Source organism: Bubalus kerabau, chromosome 4 (genome assembly GCF_029407905.1).
Source record: "Bubalus kerabau isolate K-KA32 ecotype Philippines breed swamp buffalo chromosome 4, PCC_UOA_SB_1v2, whole genome shotgun sequence".
NCBI lineage: Eukaryota > Metazoa > Chordata > Mammalia > Artiodactyla > Bovidae > Bubalus > Bubalus kerabau.
Genome location: NC_073627.1, coordinates 173637269 through 173659563, shown reverse-complemented (window position 1 = coordinate 173659563; position 22295 = coordinate 173637269). Strand labels below are relative to the sequence as shown.

The 22295-nt window shown below is 42.8% G+C and overlaps 2 protein-coding genes and 1 long non-coding RNA gene across 3 annotated transcripts in view; 1 reads left to right on the top strand and 2 right to left on the bottom strand.

Moving 5' to 3' along the window:
- Positions 1-5757, bottom strand: part of LOC129650698 (uncharacterized) — a 130284-nt gene extending 124527 nt beyond the window's left edge. The window contains exon 1 of the long non-coding RNA XR_008713938.1: positions 4934-5757. This is a non-coding gene — a long non-coding RNA (uncharacterized LOC129650698). The remainder of the gene's footprint in view (positions 1-4933) is intronic.
- Positions 5758-10766: 5009 nt separating this feature from the next.
- TEX48 (testis expressed 48) lies at positions 10767-21045 on the top strand. The gene is made up of 4 exons (XM_055579787.1): positions 10767-10784; positions 16436-16631; positions 19288-19404; positions 20931-21045. Exons 1-4 carry the CDS (start codon positions 10767-10769, stop codon positions 21032-21034), a joined length of 435 nt encoding a protein of 144 aa, XP_055435762.1. The 3' UTR covers positions 21035-21045.
- TMEM268 (transmembrane protein 268) overlaps positions 17976-22295 on the bottom strand; it is a 42703-nt gene continuing 38383 nt past the window's right edge. Inside the window, exon 10 of the mRNA XM_055579455.1 lies at positions 17976-18925. The gene's annotated coding sequence lies outside the window, so the exon portion shown is untranslated. The remainder of the gene's footprint in view (positions 18926-22295) is intronic.

Sequence of the window (22295 nt, the reverse complement as noted above, 5' to 3'; positions counted from 1 at the left end):
GCCTGGGGAGTTGGCAAACTGTGCTGAAATCAGTTATAAGGCTAACCGAAAAACCACCATGAAAAGGATAGAGTCTTAAGTTGATATTTTCCAATCTTTCTTTATAAGGAGCAACCTCTAATTTCTCTAGTTGAAGAGACACCTGATGGAGTTCAGGTGGTCAGGTGTTAGAAATGGAAGAGTTGCTGTATGTTACACACAGATGTATTGTCACTTCTAATGGTGCAACTTTGCCCAAGAGTAGACCAGAGAAAATACTGGAAGAAGGTATGTGGATACACCAGTAGACTGTCCAAATCCGCTGATTTAGAAACCCTGAATCTCTCTTTCTCAACTCTTTTAATGTTCTTCTCCATAAGACTTTGTTCTTTGTCTTGTAACATTCTTCTTTTCTATCCCCCTACTGCTTGACACTATACATTTTTTGACGTCTCCTCTGTTTCTTTCAAGCGTCAAGGCAACAATAAACATAGTTTCTTGTGTGCATGCATGCTGTCATGTCCAACTCTTTGTGACTCCATGAACTGTGGCCTTTCAGGCTCCTCTGTCCATTGGATTTCCCAGGCAAGAACACTGGAGTGGTTGCCAATTCCTCCTTCAGGGGATCTTCCTGACCTAGGGATCCAACCTATGTCTCCTGCAGCTTCTGCACTGGCAGATAGATTCTTTACCACTGAGCCACCGGCGAAGCCCCATATAGTTTCTTACTCAAATGCTATTAAAGTGTATTTATACACCATCCTCCATGTATAAATGGCACTCTGCTGGGATCTGTACTATAAAGAGACACAATAAACAACACTGATATTCAGAAATCGGGGGGTAGGGAAAAGGTGAGGTCTCAAGCTTGCCTTTATCATCCATTAAGTTACTCCATCACCTTCTGGATCAGGTGCTCTGTAAGCACACTGGTGCTTTGTGAGCACAAAAGCTCAAGAAGAGAGCACAGAGAGGTGGGTGGCCACATAAAGGCAGCCTGGTAAGACCTTGGGGAATGTACAGTGTCCTTCCAAAATACACCACACGGCGCGGTTCAACAAGCAATTTTATAGAAGCTCATTCTTTTTGCCTTGGGCAAGGTGGGAATTGTGGGTCCCATTTCAGAGATGAGCAAACGAGACTCAAAGAAGGTGAATGACTTGCCATGAGTGGAAAGGCAAAAAGCTGAATCCACATAAGGGTAAGTAATCTTTCAGACCATGGACTTAGCAAATGACTTGGTACAAAAGGAAAACACCCTTGAATGAATAGGGAAAGCCCACATTTTAACCCTGGATTAGACGCCACCCTATGCTGCCTATGGCTCCTTCTTTTCTAGCCACTGTTTCAAAAGAGGAAGAAGAACAAAATTCAGCACTAAGAGGGAGTTCTCGAGAACTGGCCTACACTGTAGCACTGTCCCGTGGGCTGCGCTCAGGTGGGAGGGACATGTGTAGGAGTATGCATCGCCTCTTTGGAAGCCAGTCCTTTTCAGTCACTGCCCAAGAAGCCCCAGAAGGAAGCCCTCGGGTTCTGCTCCACAGCAAATAGTGTCACTGTGAAGTTTCAGTGTAATAAAGAGATGATTCAGGCATTACTCAGAGAAACCGTAGCATTTCAAAGATGTTCTCCTGGACCACAGCATGTACAGTGATGCGAGCTTCATCTTCCTGCCACAGCCTTTGCATTTAGTGTCAGATCTGAGTAATAAGTGACATATTAAATGACTGGTGACAATGTTTACCCTTCCTCCATCCCCACCCCCACTGCACTCAGAAGTCAGCCAACATGACAAAATTTCAGTGCCAAAACCTTCACTGAGAACAGTGAAACTTTGAGTCTCTCTGTTTTCCCACAAGTCTCAAAGCGATACTGGAAATTTTTTTTCTTTGTCCCCAGTGTAATCGAAAAATATGTTTTTATTTAGAAGCAATACAAAAGTCAAGCCTATTTTTAGAATGTGAGATTACAGAGGAGGATTTTTCCAAAAGGTTCCGAAGTAACAATTATGTAAGAGCCACAAAAGGAGTTTATTTGTGACCATCACCTTGGGGCTTTGAAAGAAGTCTAGGGGTTGAGATTCCTGGAAATTGAGAAGCCCAAATATTTTGAAAGAATAAGCCCAATTTTGGGCTCAAATAGTACAGGCAAGAGATGAGTTTACATCTAAAATGATGCCCTTCTACAAGATGCTTAGAAAATAAACATAAATCCATTTCTTAATATTTATTATATAGGCCACAGACATCATGATGTACATCAAATCAGTATTTCCTAGACTCCATTTATTCACATATCATTGTTGGATCTGCCTATTATCTAGTATTTCGTTATATTTTTCTTTAAGCCATCTCATTATTTTACACTAAAACAAATGTACCATAAGAGGATAAGTCAACATAAAAAGTTGAATAAAAACATAATAATGGGCTGAGATTCTGGTATGATGCTGTCACCTGCAAAAACTCTGAGGGTGCCATTTTCTTTTTGTTATTAAAGGGAGATTGTCAACTTTCCGTAGGCATTACAGAGTGGGTAACATCTAGCTGAGACTCAAAATGGATCAAAGATCTACATGTAAGAGTTAAAACTATACAATTCTTAGAAGAAAATATGAGAGTAAATCCTTATGACCTTAGGTTAGGTAATTGATTAAATATGACATCAAAAACGTAAAATGAAGACATACAGATGGCTAACAAACACATGAAAAGATGCTCAACATCACTCATTATCAGAGAAATGCAAATCAAAACCACAATGAGGTACCATTTCACACCAGTCAGAATGGCTGCAATCCAAAAGTCTACAAGCAATAAATGCTGGAGAGGGTGTGGAGAAAAGGGAACCCTCTTATACTGCTGGTGGGAATGCAAACTAGTACAGCCACTATGGAGAACAGTGTGGAGATTCCTTAAAAAACTGGAAATAGAACTGCCTTATGACCCAGCAATCCCACTATTGGGCATACACACCGAGGAAACCAGAATTTAAAGAGACACATGTACCCCAATGTTCATCGCAGCACTGTTTATAATAGCCAGGACATGGAAGCAACCTAGATGTCCATCAGCAGATGAATGGATAAGAACGCTGTGGTACATATACACAATGGAGTATTACTCAGCCATTAAAAAGAATACATTTGAATGAGTTCTAATGAGGTAGATGAAACTGGAGCCTATTATACAGAGTGAAGTAAGCCAGAAAGAAAAACACCAATACAGTATACTAACACATATATATGGAATTTAGAAAGATGGTAACGATAACCCTGTATGTGAGACAGCAAAAGAGACACAGATGTATAGAACAGTCTTTTGGACTCTGTGGGAGAGGGAGAGGGTGGGATGATTTGGGAGAATGGCATTGAAACATGTATAATATCATATATGAAACGAATCGCCAGTCCAGGTTTGATGCATGATACAGGATGCTCAGGGCTGGTGCACTGGGATGACCCAGAGGGATGGTACAGGGGGGTGGGAGGGGGGTTCAGGATGGGGGATACGTGTATACCCGTGGCAGATTCATGTTGATGCATGGCAAGACCAATACAATATTGTAAAGTAATTAACCTCCAATTAAAATAAATAAATTTATATTTAAAAAAAACATAAGCAACAAAAGAAAAACTGGTTAAGTGAACTTTATCAAAATTTAAAATTTTGTGCTTCAAAGGACACCATCAAGAATGTGAAAAGACAATCAACAGAATGCAAGAAATATTTGCCAACCATATATCTGACAATGGTCTAATATCCAGGATATGTAAATAGCTCTTAAAATTCAACCATAAAAAGGTAATCCCATTTTTAAATGGGTAAAGGGGCTTAAGAGACATATCTACAAACAAGATATACAAAGGGCCAATACATACATGAAAAGATGTTCAATATGGTTAGTCATTAGGACACAAATCAAAACTATGAGGTACTATTTATACTCACTAAGATGGTTAAAATTAAAAAAAAAAAAAAGACAATAACAAGTGTGTTGAGAATGTAAAGCAAATGAAATCTTCATACACTGCTGAGAGTAGCACCACTTTGGAAACAGTTTGGCTATTTCTAAAAGGTTAAAACTAATTTACTATATGACTCGACAAATTCACTTCCAGGTATATATACCCAAGAGAAAAGAAAACACATGTCCACAGAAAAAAATAACTTGCATATATTCGTGGCAATATTTTCCATAGAGCCAAAAATTGGAGACAACCAAAATGTCATCAATAGACAAGTAAACAAATGTGGTATATCCTTACAATGGAATATTATTTGACAACACAAAGAAATGAGGAACTGATACATGTCACAATCTGGACGAACCTTAAAAAGATAAATCACATTATATGATTTAATTTATATGAAATGTCCTGGATAGGTAAATCCATAGAGACAGAAAGCAGATTAGCAGTTGCCAGGGGCTGCAAAGTAGGAGGGATGGAGAGTGACAGCTCATGGGTATGGAGTTTCCTTTCGGGGTGATGCAAATATTGAAAATTAGACAATGTTGCCCAGTTCTGTGAACATAATGAAACTACTGACTTGTACATCATAGAAGAACAAATTTTGTTGCATATGAATTATATCTCAATAAGCTATCACTTTGAAAACTGAATTTTAAAAAATGATCCAATCAGAAAGTGGGTAAAGAACATGAAGACATTTCACCAAAGAGGATATGTGGGTGACTAACAAGCATGTGAAAAGATGTTCAACATTAGTAGCTATTAAGAAAATGAACATTAAAAGCACAATGAGATACCAGGTCACACCTATTAGAATGGCTAAAATTTAAAAAGTGGGGGGGTCGGGGGGGAAACCCTGGAGAAGAGGCGAGAAATATAAACTGACACAGTCTCTCTGGAAAATCATTTGGTCACCAGCAAAGCCCATTCACAATTCCCAAGAAATAAAAATAGAATCTGGGTAACAAAATAAAATCTAACCTTTTTTCCTTTTCCTTTGAGCTTCATGGAGCTTTACTTTCTCACAAGCTACCACTGACAGAGGCCTCCACGGGGCACTTTACAGCAGAATTCCTAGTGAGAAACCATGGCGGCACCTAACACTGCAGCTCGGGGCCGCGTGCAGAAGCACTGCACACGGCACTGCAATTCAAGATGGCGGCAATGAGCCGTGCGCAGAGAGGCTGTGCCTGGCGCCGCGATCTGGAGCCTGCGCAGTAAAGCTGTGCTGGACCCTCCCCAACAGAGGAGCGATTCCCTACAAAGCAGCGCGTCCTGATGGCCTGAGGGGCTGCAGAGAGCATGGACTCCCGAGCGGGAGCTGGCACGTCTGCTGTTGTTGTTATTGCTGTTGTTGTTTATTTTTTGGCCACCATGGCATGCAGGATTTTAGTTCCCTGATCGGGATGGGACCTGCACCCCCTGAAGTGGAAGTGCAGGCATTCTTTGATCAAAGAATAAAACTTTCACAGACGTTCCTGGTGGCTCGGTGGCTAAAAACCCATGCTTCCACTGCAGGAAGCACCAGCACTCATTTGATCCCTGGTCAGGGAACTAAGATCCTACATGCCATGCCTGAGGTGTGGTGGCAAGGGGGACCTTTCCTTTGCTTCTGAACTCAAATCAGTCTCATTCTATTGGAGGCAGGAGGACCCTTGTTTGGGGACCAACTTGGGAAAGTTGGTAACAATTGGACACTTACTTGTAGAACTAAAAATGGATTTACCATACAATCCAGAAATTGTGCTCTTGGGCATTTACCCCACAGAAGTAAAAAAACGTACCTTCACCTGGAAACTAGTTTATGAATGTTGACAGTAGTTTCGCTTGTAATGGCCAAGAACTAGAAACCACTCAAATGTTTCTCAGTTGGTGACTGCTTAACAAACTGTGGCACATTCACACTGTGCATTATGAGTCAGCAATGAAAAGGAATAAACTATTGATACATGCTAAAACTTAGATGAATCTCAAGGAAATTATGCTGAGTGAAAAAAAAACTAACAAAGATACGTGCATACTCTGTGTTTCCATTTGTGAAAACTCATGAAATGACATAATTCTAGAAATGGGGCACAGATCAGTTGTTTCCAGGAGTTAGAGATGGTGGGGAGAGGGAGTATCGTGTCTATAAAGAAGCAGCACAAAGGAACTTGGTCGTGGTGGTAGTTATGTCTTGGTTGTGGTGGCAGTTACATGAAGCCGCATGTGGTAAAATTGCATGCAGCTGTATACATACATTGGAGAAGGCAATGGCACCCCACTCCAGTACTCTTGCCTGGAAAATCCCATGGGCGGAAGCCTGGTGGGCTGCTGTCTATGGGGTCGCACAGAGTCGGACACGACTGAAGTGACTTAGCCATAGCTGTATACATACATACACGTATGAGTATATACAAAACTGGTGAACATCAAATGAGCTTAGTGGATTGCACCAATGTTAATTTCCCAGTTTTGATATCATTAGTAATACTAGATGTTAACATTGGGAGAGTCTGAGTAAAGGATCCATGGAAACTCTGCTCTTTTCTTTGCAACTTCCTGTGAATTTGTAATTATTTCAAAATAAAGTTTTAAAACCTAAATTTATCCTTATCCAAAATATAGTCTTCCTGAATTCTCTAATTCCACATCCACAGCTGTGACACCATCAGCCCAGACTCAACCTTCACTCTCCATATCCAATAATAATAAGAACAGGCCACATTTATTGAATGCTTCTTCTCTACCAGGCACTACAGTTGGCCTTCCATATCCAAGGGTTTCACATCCACAGATTCAAGCAACCATAATAGAAAAAGAGAAGAAAAAAAAAAAATCTGTAAAGTTCCAAAAAGCAAAACTTGAATTTGTCACTCTCTAGCAACTATTTACATGGCATTTACATTGTGTTGGGTATTACAAGTAATCTAGAAATGATTTAAAGTATACAGGAGGATGTGTTTAGATTATATGCAAATACTACACCATTTTTGGAGAAGGCAATGGCACCCCACTCCAGTACTCTTGCCTGGAAAATCCCATGGATGGAGGAGCCTGGAAGGCTACAGTCCACGGGGTCGCTAAGAGTCAGACACAACCGAGTGACTTCACTTTCACTTTTCACTTTCACGCATTGGAAAAGGAAATGGCAACCCACTCCAGTGTTCTTGCCTGGAGAATCCCAGGGACCGGGGAGCCTGGTGGGCTGCTGTCTATGGGGTCGCACAGAGTCGGACACGACTGACGCGACTTAGCAGTAGCAGCAGCACACCATTTTATATAAGGACTTCAGCATCCTCAGATTTGGTACCCTTGGGTGTCCTGGAGACAATCCTCCCTCAGATACAGAGGAACAACTATATACTTACAACATTCCATGAATGGTCTAAGGCAGTACTCACATGAACACTCTTATAATTCCCATTTTAAAGGTAAAAGAACTGAGGATGAGAGGGGTAAGTTACCATGGCAGGCTTCTCATGCAGGCAGCCCAACTCCAGAGGCCATACCCTCTGGAATCATCAGGTTCAAAATCCACTCATTCATCTTAGGCCATTGCCTTAGTTCAAGAGTTCATTATTCTCTACCTGGACCAGGAAGTAGTACAGGAGCCTGCTGATTAGACTCCTACCTCAGATCCAAGAGGAAAGAAGCAACCATACCATATATTCTTGAACGATAAACCATCCCAAACAGAAGACAATCTCCCAATTTCTCCGTGCAAAGATTTTTTTAAGTCTTTTGGGCAACTCGAATATATCAACATTTAGTGCTATGGGTGAAAAAACCAAGCATTTATTTAATGTCTTATGGAAAAACCCAAATGAAATTTTGCCCAATTCAATACAAGGATTCAATATAGGATGTTTATATACAATGGCATATAACATAAAATCTATTAACTTGGAAATACTGCTATTCTCATTCTCCCGTTTTCTGAAATGATTTCATTCAAATGCTTCTCACATATCTCTAACATTAGTATCCTTAAAATTTTCATAAAATTTTCATCTAACAGAGGTTTCCAGAGTATACTGTCTTCATTTCTAAGCTATTTTAAAAATAATCCTTTTGACCCCATCAATAATACTGTCCTTGAAAAGCTAAAAGATACATTTATACAAGCATCAACAAAAGTTAGGTTTTTAAAATTTGTTCTGTAAGTCAGTAGTTTTGATGCTGGCTGCAACTTTAAAGTCATACTATATTATAAATCTCAAGGTTGGTAAGAGGCTACATCTTAATTGTTCTCAACAGGAAAAGGAAATAATTATGTGAAGTGATAAATGTGTTAGCTAACATATCCTAGTAATCATATTGTGGTAGATAAATATATCAAACCAACACTGTTGTACATCTCAAACTTATACAAACTTATATGTCAATTATATCTCAATTTTTTAAAGGGTGGTGGGGAGAAATTATCTGGGGAGTTTTTAAAATTCCCATTGCCCAGAAATAGTGATTTTTTTGGCCTGTAAAGTGGGCACTGGGCGTGGCATTGTTCTTTTGGCCACTCTGCACAGCGGGTGAGATCTTAGTTCCTCGCTGGAGACTGAACCCGCAACCCCTGCAATGAAAGCTCAGTGTCTTAACTACCTGATCACCAGGGAATTCCCAAGCTTGACATTTTTAAAACTTCTGCAGCCTTTGCAAGAATCACCACTTACGTGTATAACAAACAATCTCCACAACGTAATTTAGTAGTTCTCAGTCTTGATTACATTTGAGAATCACCTGGAAAGCTTTTTAAAAATACTTATGCCAGGGTCCACCCGCTGCTCCATCCCTCCCCACCCCCAACCAGGATTCTAATTCCTCTGGAATTAAGCCCCAGGGTGTTTCTACATTTTAAAAATATCTCAGATGAATCTCACTTACAGCCAGAGTTGAGAACCGTCAACATTACTATACTTAGGAGTATTTCTTTACAAATGAGGTTTAAAAGTCTGTTTCAGTTAGGGCACCTCCCACTCCCATAACAACGTCCAGCCACCCCTCCACCAGGACACCAAAAACTGGGCGGAATCTTTGCTCCTTTCTGTTCCTTTTGTTTCAGGTGGCTTCCAGAAGCATCAAAAGATAGCACTGATTGAGAACATTTCAACCTAATTTGGCTTCCCCAAATAGAACTTGGTTGTCCCAAATAAAAGAATTGAGAGTGCCCCCCAAAGGTGAGAGATTTCTCTCAGGACTCAAATATAAAATATGCCTTTTCCTAGAAGATAGATTGGGAAGAGAATGCCACTTTATTTTTGCACCTATCATTAACAACAACCATTTCTTGAATGTTTACTATACCTAGGCACCATGTTAAATGTTTACCTGATCCCATTTAATCCTAAAACTATAATTTCCAATTAAATAATAATTATTGCCATTTTACAACCGAGATGCAAAGTACATTTGCCTGAGGTTACCACCCAGCTGGGTATGAAACAGAACCTGGATCCAGGTCTTCTGCATCCAGTGCTCTGCTGCCCCCTTCTGCCCAGCCATCCTCAAGAAGCTTTCACAAGAGGCACCAAGACTTCCATCCCAAGTGCCCCAAAGGACAGCATGGCATTGTGGACGGAGGGAAGGACCACTAGAGAGAGGATCAGCAGACACCCTTCGCCCTTCCTGCACTGACCATCAGCCCAAACTCCTCTGTCCCCAACATTCCCTGGTTCCCAGGCTCTGTGACATCACAGACAGCCCCATCTCTGCTCTGCCAGCTGCAGGTGAGTGAGGCTCAAGAGTTAGGTCTGAGAGCAGGAGGGGCATTTTTTTCTCTATTTAAAGGGACATCGTCTCCATCACACCTTTTCACTTTGCTCCAGGAAGCAGAGGCCATCTCTCTTACCATGATCCCACTGCTTCTCTCTCTGGGTCCCAGCCTCCCCACCTGTGTTGAATGACCCCCCGCCACCCCCCACCAAGGGCTCCTCCAGCTCCAGAAGTCTTCCTCATCACAGAAGTGTGACCTCATCAATCCTTCCTGTTCTGGTCAAAGTGCTCCAGGGTCACTGGAGACCTGAAGTTCACAGTCACAGCAGGGAGGGGCGGGGGTGGCGGGGTGGGTAACCTGAGGGCCCTTTTCTTTAGCTCCTGCTTCCATCTAGAGGAGGGCATTGGCAGTGCAAGAAACACCACACCCAGCCCACCAAGCCAAATCAAGCCCACATTTTCATCAGATTCAGCTTTTACAATTACTGAGCCTTTCCAATGTGCCAGACAGCTGTGCTAAGCACTTCCCATCACTATTTAATCCTCAAGACCACATTCAAGGGTAGATACTATTATCATTCCCAGCTTACAAACATGAAAACAGAGGTTCAGGAAAGTTAAATTCTTTTAAATTTCATAGCTAATAAGTAGTGAGTTCTTAGGAATTATACCCCCAAAAATGTGCTTGTAAGTGCTACACTGCCCTTCCTAAGATCCTCTCCATTTCTGAAGAGGGTTCAAAAGTTCAAAACTCTTAGTTACAAACACTTAGAGGAGAAAGTGGTTCTACCTGTCTCCTCAGTGAACTGCTGGGGAGTAAAAATATGAAAATCATCAGTGCTAGATTCAGATAAACCTATATTTGAAAATTTTTGCTGAGCTGCTACTACGGAGAGATCCTCAAGACACTGGGTATGTATAAGCTGCTTTAGCAGAAGAGATTTCCATTTTGTTCCATTCAATGTGTGGAACAAAATCTGACTTTAGTTACACAAGGGAGACCTACGCTTTGATGACAAAGTCTCTGAGCAAAACTAATAGCTGGTGTTTTAAGGGTCTGTGAAGGCGTTGAGTTTGTGGTATTTCAGAGGCAGGAGTGCCTAGGGATGGCAGACCATCGGCCATGAAGGTGTTAACTACGGTCTGTTCCTTTCAGGAGGATGGTCATTGAGGTAAAAGTTCATTAACAGATTGAAGGCTTTAAACAGGTCCTGGTGATTATCTGTTATCAAGGTTACAGAGCAATTGGTCTTCACTTAGAAGTGTAGGAACTCCCCCTTTGGGCCCTTCCTAAACCAAAATTGCCGGAGAAGGCAATGGCAACCCACTCCAGTACTCTTGCCTGGAAAATTCCACGGGCAGAGGAGCCTGGTAGGCTGCCGTCTATGGGGTCGCTAAGAGTCGGACATGACTGAGCGACTTCACTTTCACTTTTCACTTCATGCATTGGAGAAGGAAATGGCAACCCACTCCAGTGTTCTTGCCTGGAGAATCCCAGGGATGGGGGAGCCTGGTGAGCTGCCATCTATGGGGTCGCACAGAGTCGGACACGACTGAAGCGACTTAGCAGCAGCAGCAGCAAACCAAAATTGCAGGAGATACTCTTGGGGATTGTACAGATCTTCACCACTGTTACTGACTTTCCTTGAAGACGCAGTTCCAGTTTTCCACTTACAGGGATCTGGTGTTCAGTTTGAGCATCAACCAGCCTGATGTCTTCTTGTTTCTGTCCTTAAATTATCTGCAGAACCATATGTCGGGCCAGTTGCTGCATAGAAGTATTCAACTCTCTGGACAAGAGGCAATGGATGACTAAGACAATTCAAACCTGTGAGCTATGGATTTTCAATTGGTGGTTTGTGCCCTAGGGTGTGAGCAGAGAAGGCAATGGCAACCCACTCCAGTTCTCTTGCCTGGAAAATCCCATGGCTGGAGGAGCCTAGTGGGCTGCATTCCATGGGGTCGCTAGGAGTTGGACACGACTGAGCGACTTCATTTTCACTTTCTACTTTCATGCGTTGGAGAAGGAAATGGCAACCCACTCCAGTGTTCTTGCCTGGAGAATCCCAGGGATGGGGGAGCCTGGTGGGCTGCCATCTATGGGGTCGCACAGAGTCGGACACGACTGAAGCGACTTAGCTGCAGCAGCAGGGTGTGAGCTGTTTTGTACCATGTCAGTAAACGTGAAGGAAAATGAGCACTTTGTGTTGTCCACCTCCTTTGGAGGGCTCACTGTCCTCAAAAGTCTAGGGTATTGATAACCCCATAAAGACGTTTTTTCCTTTCCAACACTGTGTAAGTCCACGGAGGTTACCGGGGAACTGGACACTTGGAAAGGTCCATGTAGTCATCAAAAAAAGAAAAACAGTCGCAGTTAGCATTGAAGACTCTGACGTTCCTACAAGAAATAAACCATGTCACCAGTCAAGCAGTATCATTGTCCACTTTCATCAACTTTATTTGCAAGTTTAGAGGAAGAACAGGCAGGTGTTGAGTGCTAAGGCTCCTTAGAATGGCATCACTAGACAAGTCTGGACATTTGACCTTTGGCCATAATGGAACATGAGTTCTTCTAATGGTCTTTCTGCTCAAAGTATATGCAAGTATCTTCATCCATAGAATCCATATTCCCTAAGAACAGAGGAAATTTTGGTCCTGTTTTTATTTCAGAAACCAACTGTTTTATCTAGGAGGTCTTAAGTCATTTTGATTTCTAGTTAATATTTTAGGACTATTTGAAAATAACTTGGAGATCTACGTTGACATTTCTCATTCCAATTTATTGTCTCGAAGTCCACATTTCAGGTCTAAGTCCTTTGCAAGAAGAAAAGAAAAGTTTCGCTTAAGCTGTTGGTTTACCCCAGAATGTCCTGAAGTTTATTCAGTCTCCTATTGATTCATCTTGGTTTTGTTTGCAATTCTGAATCTTTGTCCAAACTACCTTTCCCTTAAGAGAAAAGTTTTATTCTTTTTTTAATAGCTTCTGAAATAATTTTATGTGGCATATTTTCTGTTTCTACACTTCTCAAGCCCTTGACTCTTTTAGGAATTATGCATGTGTGCTAAGTTGTTTCAGTTGTGTCCAATTCTTTGTGACTTCATGAACTGTAGCCCACCAGGCTACGCTGTCCATGGGAGTCTCCAGGCAAGAATACTGGAGTGGGTAGCCATTTCTTTCTTCAGGGGACTTTCCCAACCCAGCAGTCGAACCTGCATTTCTTATGTCTCCTGCGTTGGCAGGCGAGTTTTCTACCACTAGTGCCACCTGGGTGGAGAAGGCAATGGCACCCCACTCCAGTGCCCCACCAGGCTCCTCCGTCTATGGGGTTTTCCAGTCAAGAGTACTGGAGAGGGTCGCCAGTGCCTTCTCCATCCCCCATGTTGAAGGTTAACAATAAAGTGAACTAATTGATACAAGTGTGATAATTCAGGGCAATAGTAACTGAATAACAGAACCCTGAACTGGACTGCAACTTTCTGTTCTGAAATTTGGCATGATTCTAAATATTTCTCCTCAACTCAGCTCTCATCAGATTTTAAATTCAACCTCTATGGACCCAGCTTCTTGTACAGGAGTTTTAGAGGAATATTGTGCAATGTTGACTGTTCATTTCTATAGAAATGCCCCATAAAGAAAGTTTATGTAGGCAGTTAGGGAAAGGAACAAGAGAAGTTTAAGTGGGTGATAAAGATAAACCTGGGCTCTCCTGGTGGCTCAGACAGTAAAGAATCTGCCCAAACTGCAGAAGACCTGGGTTCAATCCCTGGGTCAGGAAGATCCCCTGGAGGAAGGCATGGCAACCCACTCGTCTTCTTACCTGGAGAATTCCATGGACAGAGGAGCCTGGCGGGCAACAGTCCATGGGGTTGCAAAGAGTCGGACACCACTCTTTGTGCACTATTAACATGTGCACAAAGATAATGCTTTGTGGAGGAAGAGTGAGAGATGAAATGAAGTAAGTTTCAGGTTTGAGAAGGAGTAAGATTTTTTTTCTTCTTTCTGGGGTCAGAGTATATCAATCAAAGAAGCCTTCTATTAAGTATCTGAGTTTTTGTCTTCTCTCTTTTCTACTGTGCCTCTTGAATCTATTATTTTTGACACTGAAAGTTTGCCATAATGGACATTGTCATTTTAAGTCATCTAGCAAAATTTTTGTCATTAAGATAAACACATCAGAGTACATTGAATGAGACTATATATACAAAGCAAGAGTTTTTCTGGAAAGAGGCAGCAATTTCATATAGATGAGACCATGAGAAACAGGAAAGAATACACTGTGCTCTGCTTAGTCGCTCAGTCATGTCTGACTCTCTGCAACCCCATAGACTGTGGCCGGCCAGGCTCCTCTGTCCGTGGGGATTTTCAAGGCAAGAATACTAGAGTCTGTTGCCATGCCCTCCTCCAGGGGATCTTCCTAACCCAGGGATTGAACCCAGGTCTCTCCAATTGCAAGAAAATTCTTTACCATCTAAGCCACCAGGGAAGCCCAAGAACACTGAAGTGGGTATCCTATCCCTTCTCCAGGGGATCTTCCCAACCCAGAAATCAAACCAGGGTCTCCTGCATTGCAGGCAGATTCTTTTATCAGCTGAGCTACCAGCGAAGCCCAAAAGAATACACTACAGTTAGTCAAAAGTTTATACTTTGCATGGCATCTTGAATTTCTTGGCCAAGGAGAACCTTAAAGAGTTCATATGATCTATGCCCTGGAAATCACTAATTCCAGAATACAGGCTGAGAAAAGTGACCATTCATAGTTGCTTTAACCTCTGAGCCACCAGGGAAGCCCCTTTAACAAGATAGACATGTGCTTATGAAGGTTTGGAGACACCCAAGGCAAAACTTTAGCAATTCCCTTCCTACAAACTGACCACCAGTCTAACAGACCTCCAACCATTAGATCCCAGGGCTGCCTGGTGGGGTAGTGGGGGGTGGCAGGGGGAGGGGGTGGCTGGCTAGACTTAAAGCCTCCATTCCCTCCTATGAAGCACTGCCTTCTACACTCACATACATGAGGTAATCTAGAACAGAGAAAAACCCCATGAAGCAAGAGTTTATATAAGTAGATGAAGAGAACTGAAACTACAGCAAGCAGAAGAATCTGTATTAATGGCAAGCGTATTTGCTAAATGATGCATCTCCAAAACAAAAGATCTGATTGCCTCATATTAACATCCATTTGTTTATAAATCCTAAGAAAATAAAACAAATTCATTAAAGAGTCAGTGAAATATGTCACAGCTCAAATTTATGACAGAAAACTCGCTTGGCAGCAGATCCAAAGGACTATCAGAGATTGAGGCTGCTGCTGCTGCTAAGTCGCTTCAGTTGTGTCCGACTCTGTGCGACCCCATAGACAGCAGCCCACCAGGCTCCGCCATCCCTGGGATTCTCCAGGCAAGAACACTGGAGTCTAGATGGGCCCAGAAAGTACCCTTCTTGGTCCAAGGATCCCACATAGTGGAGACATCTGTATGTGTTTAGTCTGTTGAGGGTATCTAGCCACAATATATAAAGGATGCTATCAACATATTGAATAGCTTATGTGAAGGAAGTTCAAGATTTTTGTCTTCATTATTAAGAAGTCAGTTGTGGCTCAGCTGGTAGAGAATCCACCTGCAATACAGGAGACCTGGATTTGATTCCTGGATTAGGAAGATCCCCTGGAGAAGGGAAAGGCTACCCACTCCAGTATTCTGGCCTGGAGAATTCCTTGGACTGTATAGTCCATGGGGTCGCAAAGAGTCACACACAACTGAGCAACTTTCACTTTCACTTTACTAATAGAAAGCTATTGCCATAATTCAGGGTGGCTTGTTTGGTATCACAGTGGAGAAAGTGAGACAGAAATGCCTACGAACGAAACAACTCATCTACTGAACTGAGTATTGTGAGGGACATCTAACCAATACCATGAGAAGAATTTTCTACAAGGGGGTTTTACCACTGAAAGGGAAAGGAGAACAGGAAGCATCCAGAAACCTGGAAAAGTTGGTACACAATGAAAAAACTTTGGGATGAAAACAAGGCCTTTTTCTGGACTGTCCAAACTAGGAAGATGCTTGAAGTGATCATGCAACCTAACTTCCTCTTATTACTGGTGAGGAGCCTGAGACAAAGAGAGAAGCAGGGACTTACTCAAAGCCACACAGCAAGTTGGTAAGAGTGTGCTTCATCACCACATTCTCCTGCGACCCGGACCAGCAGAATTATTTTGTAGCCAATGAGCTACATGAAGGGAATGACCATTGACTAGGCACTTTGAGTACCTGGCACCACAGAGGTCACTTTGTGTATGTTTAAACCTTGCCAGTTGCAAAGCAGGCACTGTGATTCCCATTTCCCACAGGATAAAAGTGAGGCTCGAGAAAGTTAAGGAACCCACACCTAGAAACAGAATAGAATATAGGTCTGCAAACACGTTTCTGTGCATCTCTGCATGGCCCAGCATTTTGCTGCAGTGAGGTCCGACCTGGAGCATGAGCACTTTTCACCCTCAGTCTTATGTTTATTTAGGAAACAGCCCTGCCCAAGGAACTGGGCTCAAAGATCAGCTGATTCAATAAGGCAGCCCTGCAAGCAATGCTGAAAGAATAGAGGCTTCAACTCCTTTCCATGGGTAAGAAAATTTTGTATAAAACAGGGGAAATGACTTGAAGAGAACCACTATGCTCCCCACTGTAGCTCCATGGAGGAGCTACAAAAGATTTGGGAAAGGAGAAGACTATTATACCTTGGGGGAGGCTGAGCCTATATGACCCCCCCCCACCCCCCGGTCCCTGCCATCACAGGGAATTTCCAACGGGGCATCTGGAATTCAGGCCCTGGATCCCAAGGGCCCCCATTCCTTTTTCTTCATATTAGCAGCTCACCAAAACCTGGCCTCAAAGATCTTCTCTTCATGCTGCAAATGCTGTGAGAAACCCGATGCTGCAGATGACTCCAAGATCCCCAATCAAACCCAAGAGCTTCAGCTGTCGAAGCATGGTAGGTACCAGGCAAGAATGCCCTGCCCAGCCTCGGGAGACCTCATATTGCTCATCCCCCTCCTGCTGAGATGCCCTCAGATTTCCTTCAGCTTTTGAGTGAATAATGTCAACCTAAAATGAGGTGAAGACTGACCGGCTAAGTAACGAAACTGATAAACAATAGAGCTTAAAATCTTGATACTTACAGTGGGATACTTGGACTAGCAACATCAGCATTCCGGGGAGTTTGTTAGAACTGAACTTTCAGACCCTACTCCAGACCTGCCAAGTCAGAACCATTATTTTAATATGACCTCAGGGAAACCTGAATGTATATCATAGTTTGAGAATCACTTGTCTAAAGACGATAAAGATAGTGCTTAAGAACCCTGCCTTAGGTATACCTATGACTGATTCATGTTGATGTTTGGCAGAAACCAACAGAATATTGTAAAGCAATTATCCTTCAATTAAAAATAAATAAATTTAATTTTTTATAAAGATTTTTTATAATTTTTTATAAACAAATCCACAGAAAGAGCCCTGCCTTTGGGTCTGAGGCTAAATTCAATCAGCTCTGCTACAGAACTGGACAAGTCAATTACCCTCTCACTCCAAGCTTGTGTCCTTACCTGTAAAACAGGGATACTTATACTGTATTATTGCTTTTCAGAATCACTGGGAGGGTTAAAAGAGGGAATGTATAGAGGCAAAAAGCACAGGGCTTGCACAGAGTAGGAATTCAACAAAAGTCAACAAATGAAGACTATAGTATAAGGTATTGGTCAGGAGAAGATAGGCTCTGCTGCTGCAACAAACACGCCTTTAAATCTCAATGGTTTACAAAACAAAAGTGTATTTCTTGCTCATGCAAAGTCTGTTACATATTATTTTTCACCTTTAGCCAAGGCATATGGAACACATGGTTTCCAAGACTATCAGGTATAAGAGGGAAGAGAGAGAGAAGGCATCCTGGCCTTCAGTTTGTAATTATATCCTTCTTAATGATCCAGGACAAAAGATCATAGTGGAGAAGACTGGGGGTCAAAATCAGCAATTTCAGACCAAAAAAAATATGCATTATTGTCAAGGTCAGGCAAAGCTAGGACTAACACACAGCTGAGCGGTGAGCGGCGGCACGGTCCTACCGGGAGACATGGCAGTTCAATGGCAGGAAAAAACTCATGGCATATTTTGCCAGAAATCCATACCTAGGAGCCTTTAAAACATTTCCCCTGGGAATATGGGATTGGCCAAAAAGTTCATTCAGGGTTTTCCATGTATTTTATTCCATTGGATTTTGACCAACCAAATAATTTCATGATAAAAAACAAGAATCTTAAAAGTGTCAGCTCCTTTTTCCAAGATGATAGTAAGTACTGAGCCCCTATTAGATGCAAGGCACTGTCTAGGCACAGGGACCCAGCTGTGACCAGGTAAGTCCCTTACCGTTTCAGAACTTAAACACTAGAAAAGTGGTCTTATTTAACTCCCATAATAACTCTAAGAAGTGTATCTGATTGTCCAGAATGAATGTATTATTTTGCAGTTCTGAAAACAGAGGCAGAGAGAGGTGAAGCAATTTGTTCAAGGTAGGCAGCTAGAAAAGAACAGAGCTGTTTATTAAAGAACACTGCTTAGTCTGTTGACAAGACTGTTACACAAGAATCTAGGAGTATATAAACAAAGTCTTATATACAATGTTCATCACAGCGGTGTTTATGGTAGAGAAATTTGAAAATAGTCTAAACACCCAAAAATAGAATATTGGTTAAATAAATCCTGAATTATCCATAGAATATTATGCAACCATTTTTTTTAAAGCTTAGTGACATAAGAAAACAGCTTATGATACGTAGAAAGTAAAAGCATGCATAACATATAGGATGTGATGGACTATGTAAAAATTGTTGTTGCTCAGTCATTAAGTTGTGTCCGACTCTGCCACCCCATGAACTGCAGCACACCAGGCTTCCCTGTCCTTCACCATCTCCCAGATTTTGCTCAAACTCATGTCCACGCAGTTGGTGATGCCATCCAACCATCTCATCCTCTGTTGCCTCCTTCTCCTCTTGCCCTCAAGCTTTCCTAGCATCAGGGTCTTCTCCAATGAGTCAGCTCTTTGCATCAGGTAGCCAAAGTACTGGAGCTTCAGCTTCAGCATCAGTCCTTCCAATGAATATTCAGGGCTTATTTCCTTTAGAATTGACTGGTTTGATCACCTGCTGTCCAAGGGACTGTCAAGAGTCTTCTCCAGCACCACAGTTCAAAAGCATCAGTTCTTCAGTGCTCAGCCTTCTTTATGGTCCAACTCTGTAAAAACATCCATAGGCAAACCCTGGAACTGTGATCATATCTGAGGGGAGTGGTGTTTGGGGCATTTTTTTCCTACTTCATATTCTTCAATATTTCCTAAGCTTTTGTATAATGTGTATGAATTATACTTATAAATGGGGAAAAGTAAACTTTATACTTGTAAAGAAATACATATTTTGAATCCAGTACCTGCTTATGAGGGGGGAGAACTTAGAAGACTAGTGATGCTGATTCAGGTACACCTCATTCCATAACCATCGCCGCCGGTCCATGTGCGCGCTCCAGAGTTGGCAAAACACTTTGGCCTCTGTGACCTCCTCTGAGCACCCCACATGACCACGTGGAATTACCATTGCCAGGTGTGCAGAAGGATGAGCTCAACAGACAAAGCCTCAAGCACAGTGATGCAGCACCCTGCATGAGTCTGGGGAAAGCCACGCTCCCCTCAGAAAAGACAACTTCTTGTTTCAGCAGCAGTGAGTATAGTGAATTCAAAACTGGGGCCCTGATGCTGACCGGGAACCTCTGGGGTAGGGAGCCTTGTCCTCATGTCCAAACCCGAGTTTGATACTGAGCTCAGTGGGATGACAGGAGCGGCGGGACTCCTCCCTTTAGGATGCTGCAGTCACATTCTAGAACACACCAGACAGAGCCCAGGGAAAGACCTGCTTGTATGATCCTCGGAGCTGGGAATTACATGAGGAGCAGGAGCCCTGAGAGGAAAGAATACATGTCCATACTCTCCTTCTAAGTCCCCGTGGCATTGTCTTACATGTGTATAGTATGTAAGTATTCGCTTAATGTCTGCTTCAGCCTCCGGATGATAAGTTCCAGGAGGGCAGGGCCTACATGAGTGTCATTCCTCCAAACTCAAACAGATACATGGCAGATAAACACGCCAAAAAATGCCTGTGCATCGAGAGTCTCCAGGTGGAGGAGGATGCCTCTGAGTCCTGGACTGTAGCCATATCCAGGAAGAAGAAATGTGGCTCCCTTGATGGGCACCGACGCTGTGCCCGGGTGACCTCACATAGCTCGCAACCACCCCATCAGGCTGGCTGTTGAGAGGTAAAGGTCCTCCAGCCCAGTCACTTCAGAGGGATTCGCAACAGGGACTTCCCTGGCAGTCTAGTGGTTAAGACTCCGCACTTCCAATGCAGGGGGCACAGGTTTGATCCCTGGTCAGGAAACTAAGATCCCACATGCCACGCACATATCACAGGGCACAGTCAAAACAACAACGAAAAGGCTACCAACCCCTTCTCGGAGTAATGTATTTATATGCATTTAATAAAATACATAGAATTATAAAGGACATCAATTACATATCATATATATGTAAGATAAATAAGATTCCACATTTGAAACAAACAAAATTCTCATAACAGCTAAACCCTCCTTGCAACCAAAATCTCAAAGTCCAATTTCTATAAAAAATCCGAGGTCCTGCTGTACTTGAATTGGGCATGAGTGTTTGGGTGCCCCACTAGTTCCCCTCCCCTCACAGGGCTCCATGGTGCATAGTTTAAAAACCCATCTCTGATTGTATAGAGGAGGCTTCAGTCCCTAGTGGGAAGGGGCTTTCCCAAAGCTCAGCAGCTGCTGCTGCTGCTAAGTCGCTTCAGTCGTGCTCGACTCTGTGCAACCCCATAGACGGCAGCCCACCAGGTTCCGCCGTCCCTGGGCTTCTCCAGGTAAGAACACTGGAGTGCGTAAGCTCAGCAGAGAGAGGTGGTAATGTCAGAACCAGGCTGGGCCCAGTTCTTCTATTTTCTAGGCTACTGCATTTCACAAGACAAACTGCTGTCACTTAATGCTCCAATAAGAGTACCAACACGTCCCAGACCGGGAGTGGAGGGGGGGGGGGGGAGGCGGGGGGGGGGGCACATGACTTACAGGCTATTCCAGAATCTGATACCGAACAGGGATGGAGGTGACCGGAACAGTCCATCCAGGCCCAAAGCAGAGTCTTCGCTCAGTGTTCTTTCCTTTCTCCTTTCAGATGTAAATTCACAAGTTTCCAAAAGAGGGTTTCACAAGAGAAGGCTCAGCCGCTACTCCCAGGATCACTGGCCGTACCAACCATGCCTCATCGGGAGGCCCTGATCATTCTAGACGGCAACCCCCTTGCAGGTCTTGGAGCCTGCGCAGCTGCGGAGAGTTTCCAGGAGAAAGAGGGCGGTGCACCGGGGCCATGAAGACTGATTCGGAAACTCCCTTCCAGGAGGAGAAGACGTCTGAGCCAACGCTGTGCTGCCAACAAGAGTCACTTCAGACCCCAAAAAGCCACTTGGGAGGAGCTGCCTCCAATTAAAGTCTTTGGTGACGTCACAGGACTTTGTACCTCCTCTTTCCCCTCCCCCTTACTGGTACATCCAGTTTATAGAGGAGTTCATCCATGTTTGTTACATGTTGTGGGCCTTTATTTCTTACATCTAGATCCTTGTTCCGTTTCACATTTATCATTATATATATTAGGTATGGATCCATATCTTTTTGGACATTTATTTGAAAGACCATCTTTGGCCCAATCATTTGCGATGACTCCTTTATCCTCGTGTACAAAAATTTCATATGTATTTTGGTTTCTTTCTGAAATTTCTATTTTATTCCACTGTAAGTCGGTCTGGTACCACCTTGTCTTATTCCTCCATTTTTTAAAATTTATTTTTTAGTTGAAGGATAATTGCTTTACAGAATTTTTTCTGTCAAACCTCAACATGAATCAGCCAAAGGTATACATATATCCCCTCCCTTTTGAACCTCCCTCCCATCTCCCTCCCCACATTCCTCCATTTTTTAAAAATATAAACATTAGTATCTACTTGTCTAGATCCATTTAAAAAAAACATTGATATTTTGGGGGATTTGTCTGGCGGTCCAGTGGTTAGGACTGTGCTTCCCAAGCAAGGGACACAAGTTTGATCCCTGGTTGGGGAACTAAGACCCCCACATGCTGTGCAGTGCAGCCAAAAAAAAGAAAGAAAGAAATTGATATTTTATTGTGACTGTACTAAATTAAAAAAAGACGCTTACTTCTTGCAAGAAAAGTTATGACCAACCTAGATAGCATTATTGAAAAGCAGAGACATTACTTTGCCAACAAAGGTCCATCTAGTCAAAGTTATGGTTTCTCCAGTGGTCATGTATGGATGTGAGAGTTGGACTGTGAAGAAAGCTGAGCGCCAAAGAATTGATGCTTTTGAACTGTGGTGTTGAAGAAGACCCCTGAGAGTCCCTTGGACTGCAAGATCCAACCAATCCATTCTAAAGGAGATCAGCCCTGGGTGTTCTTTGGAAAGAATGATGCTAAAGCTGAAACTCCAATACTTTGGCTACCTCATGCGAAGAGCTGACTCATTGGAAA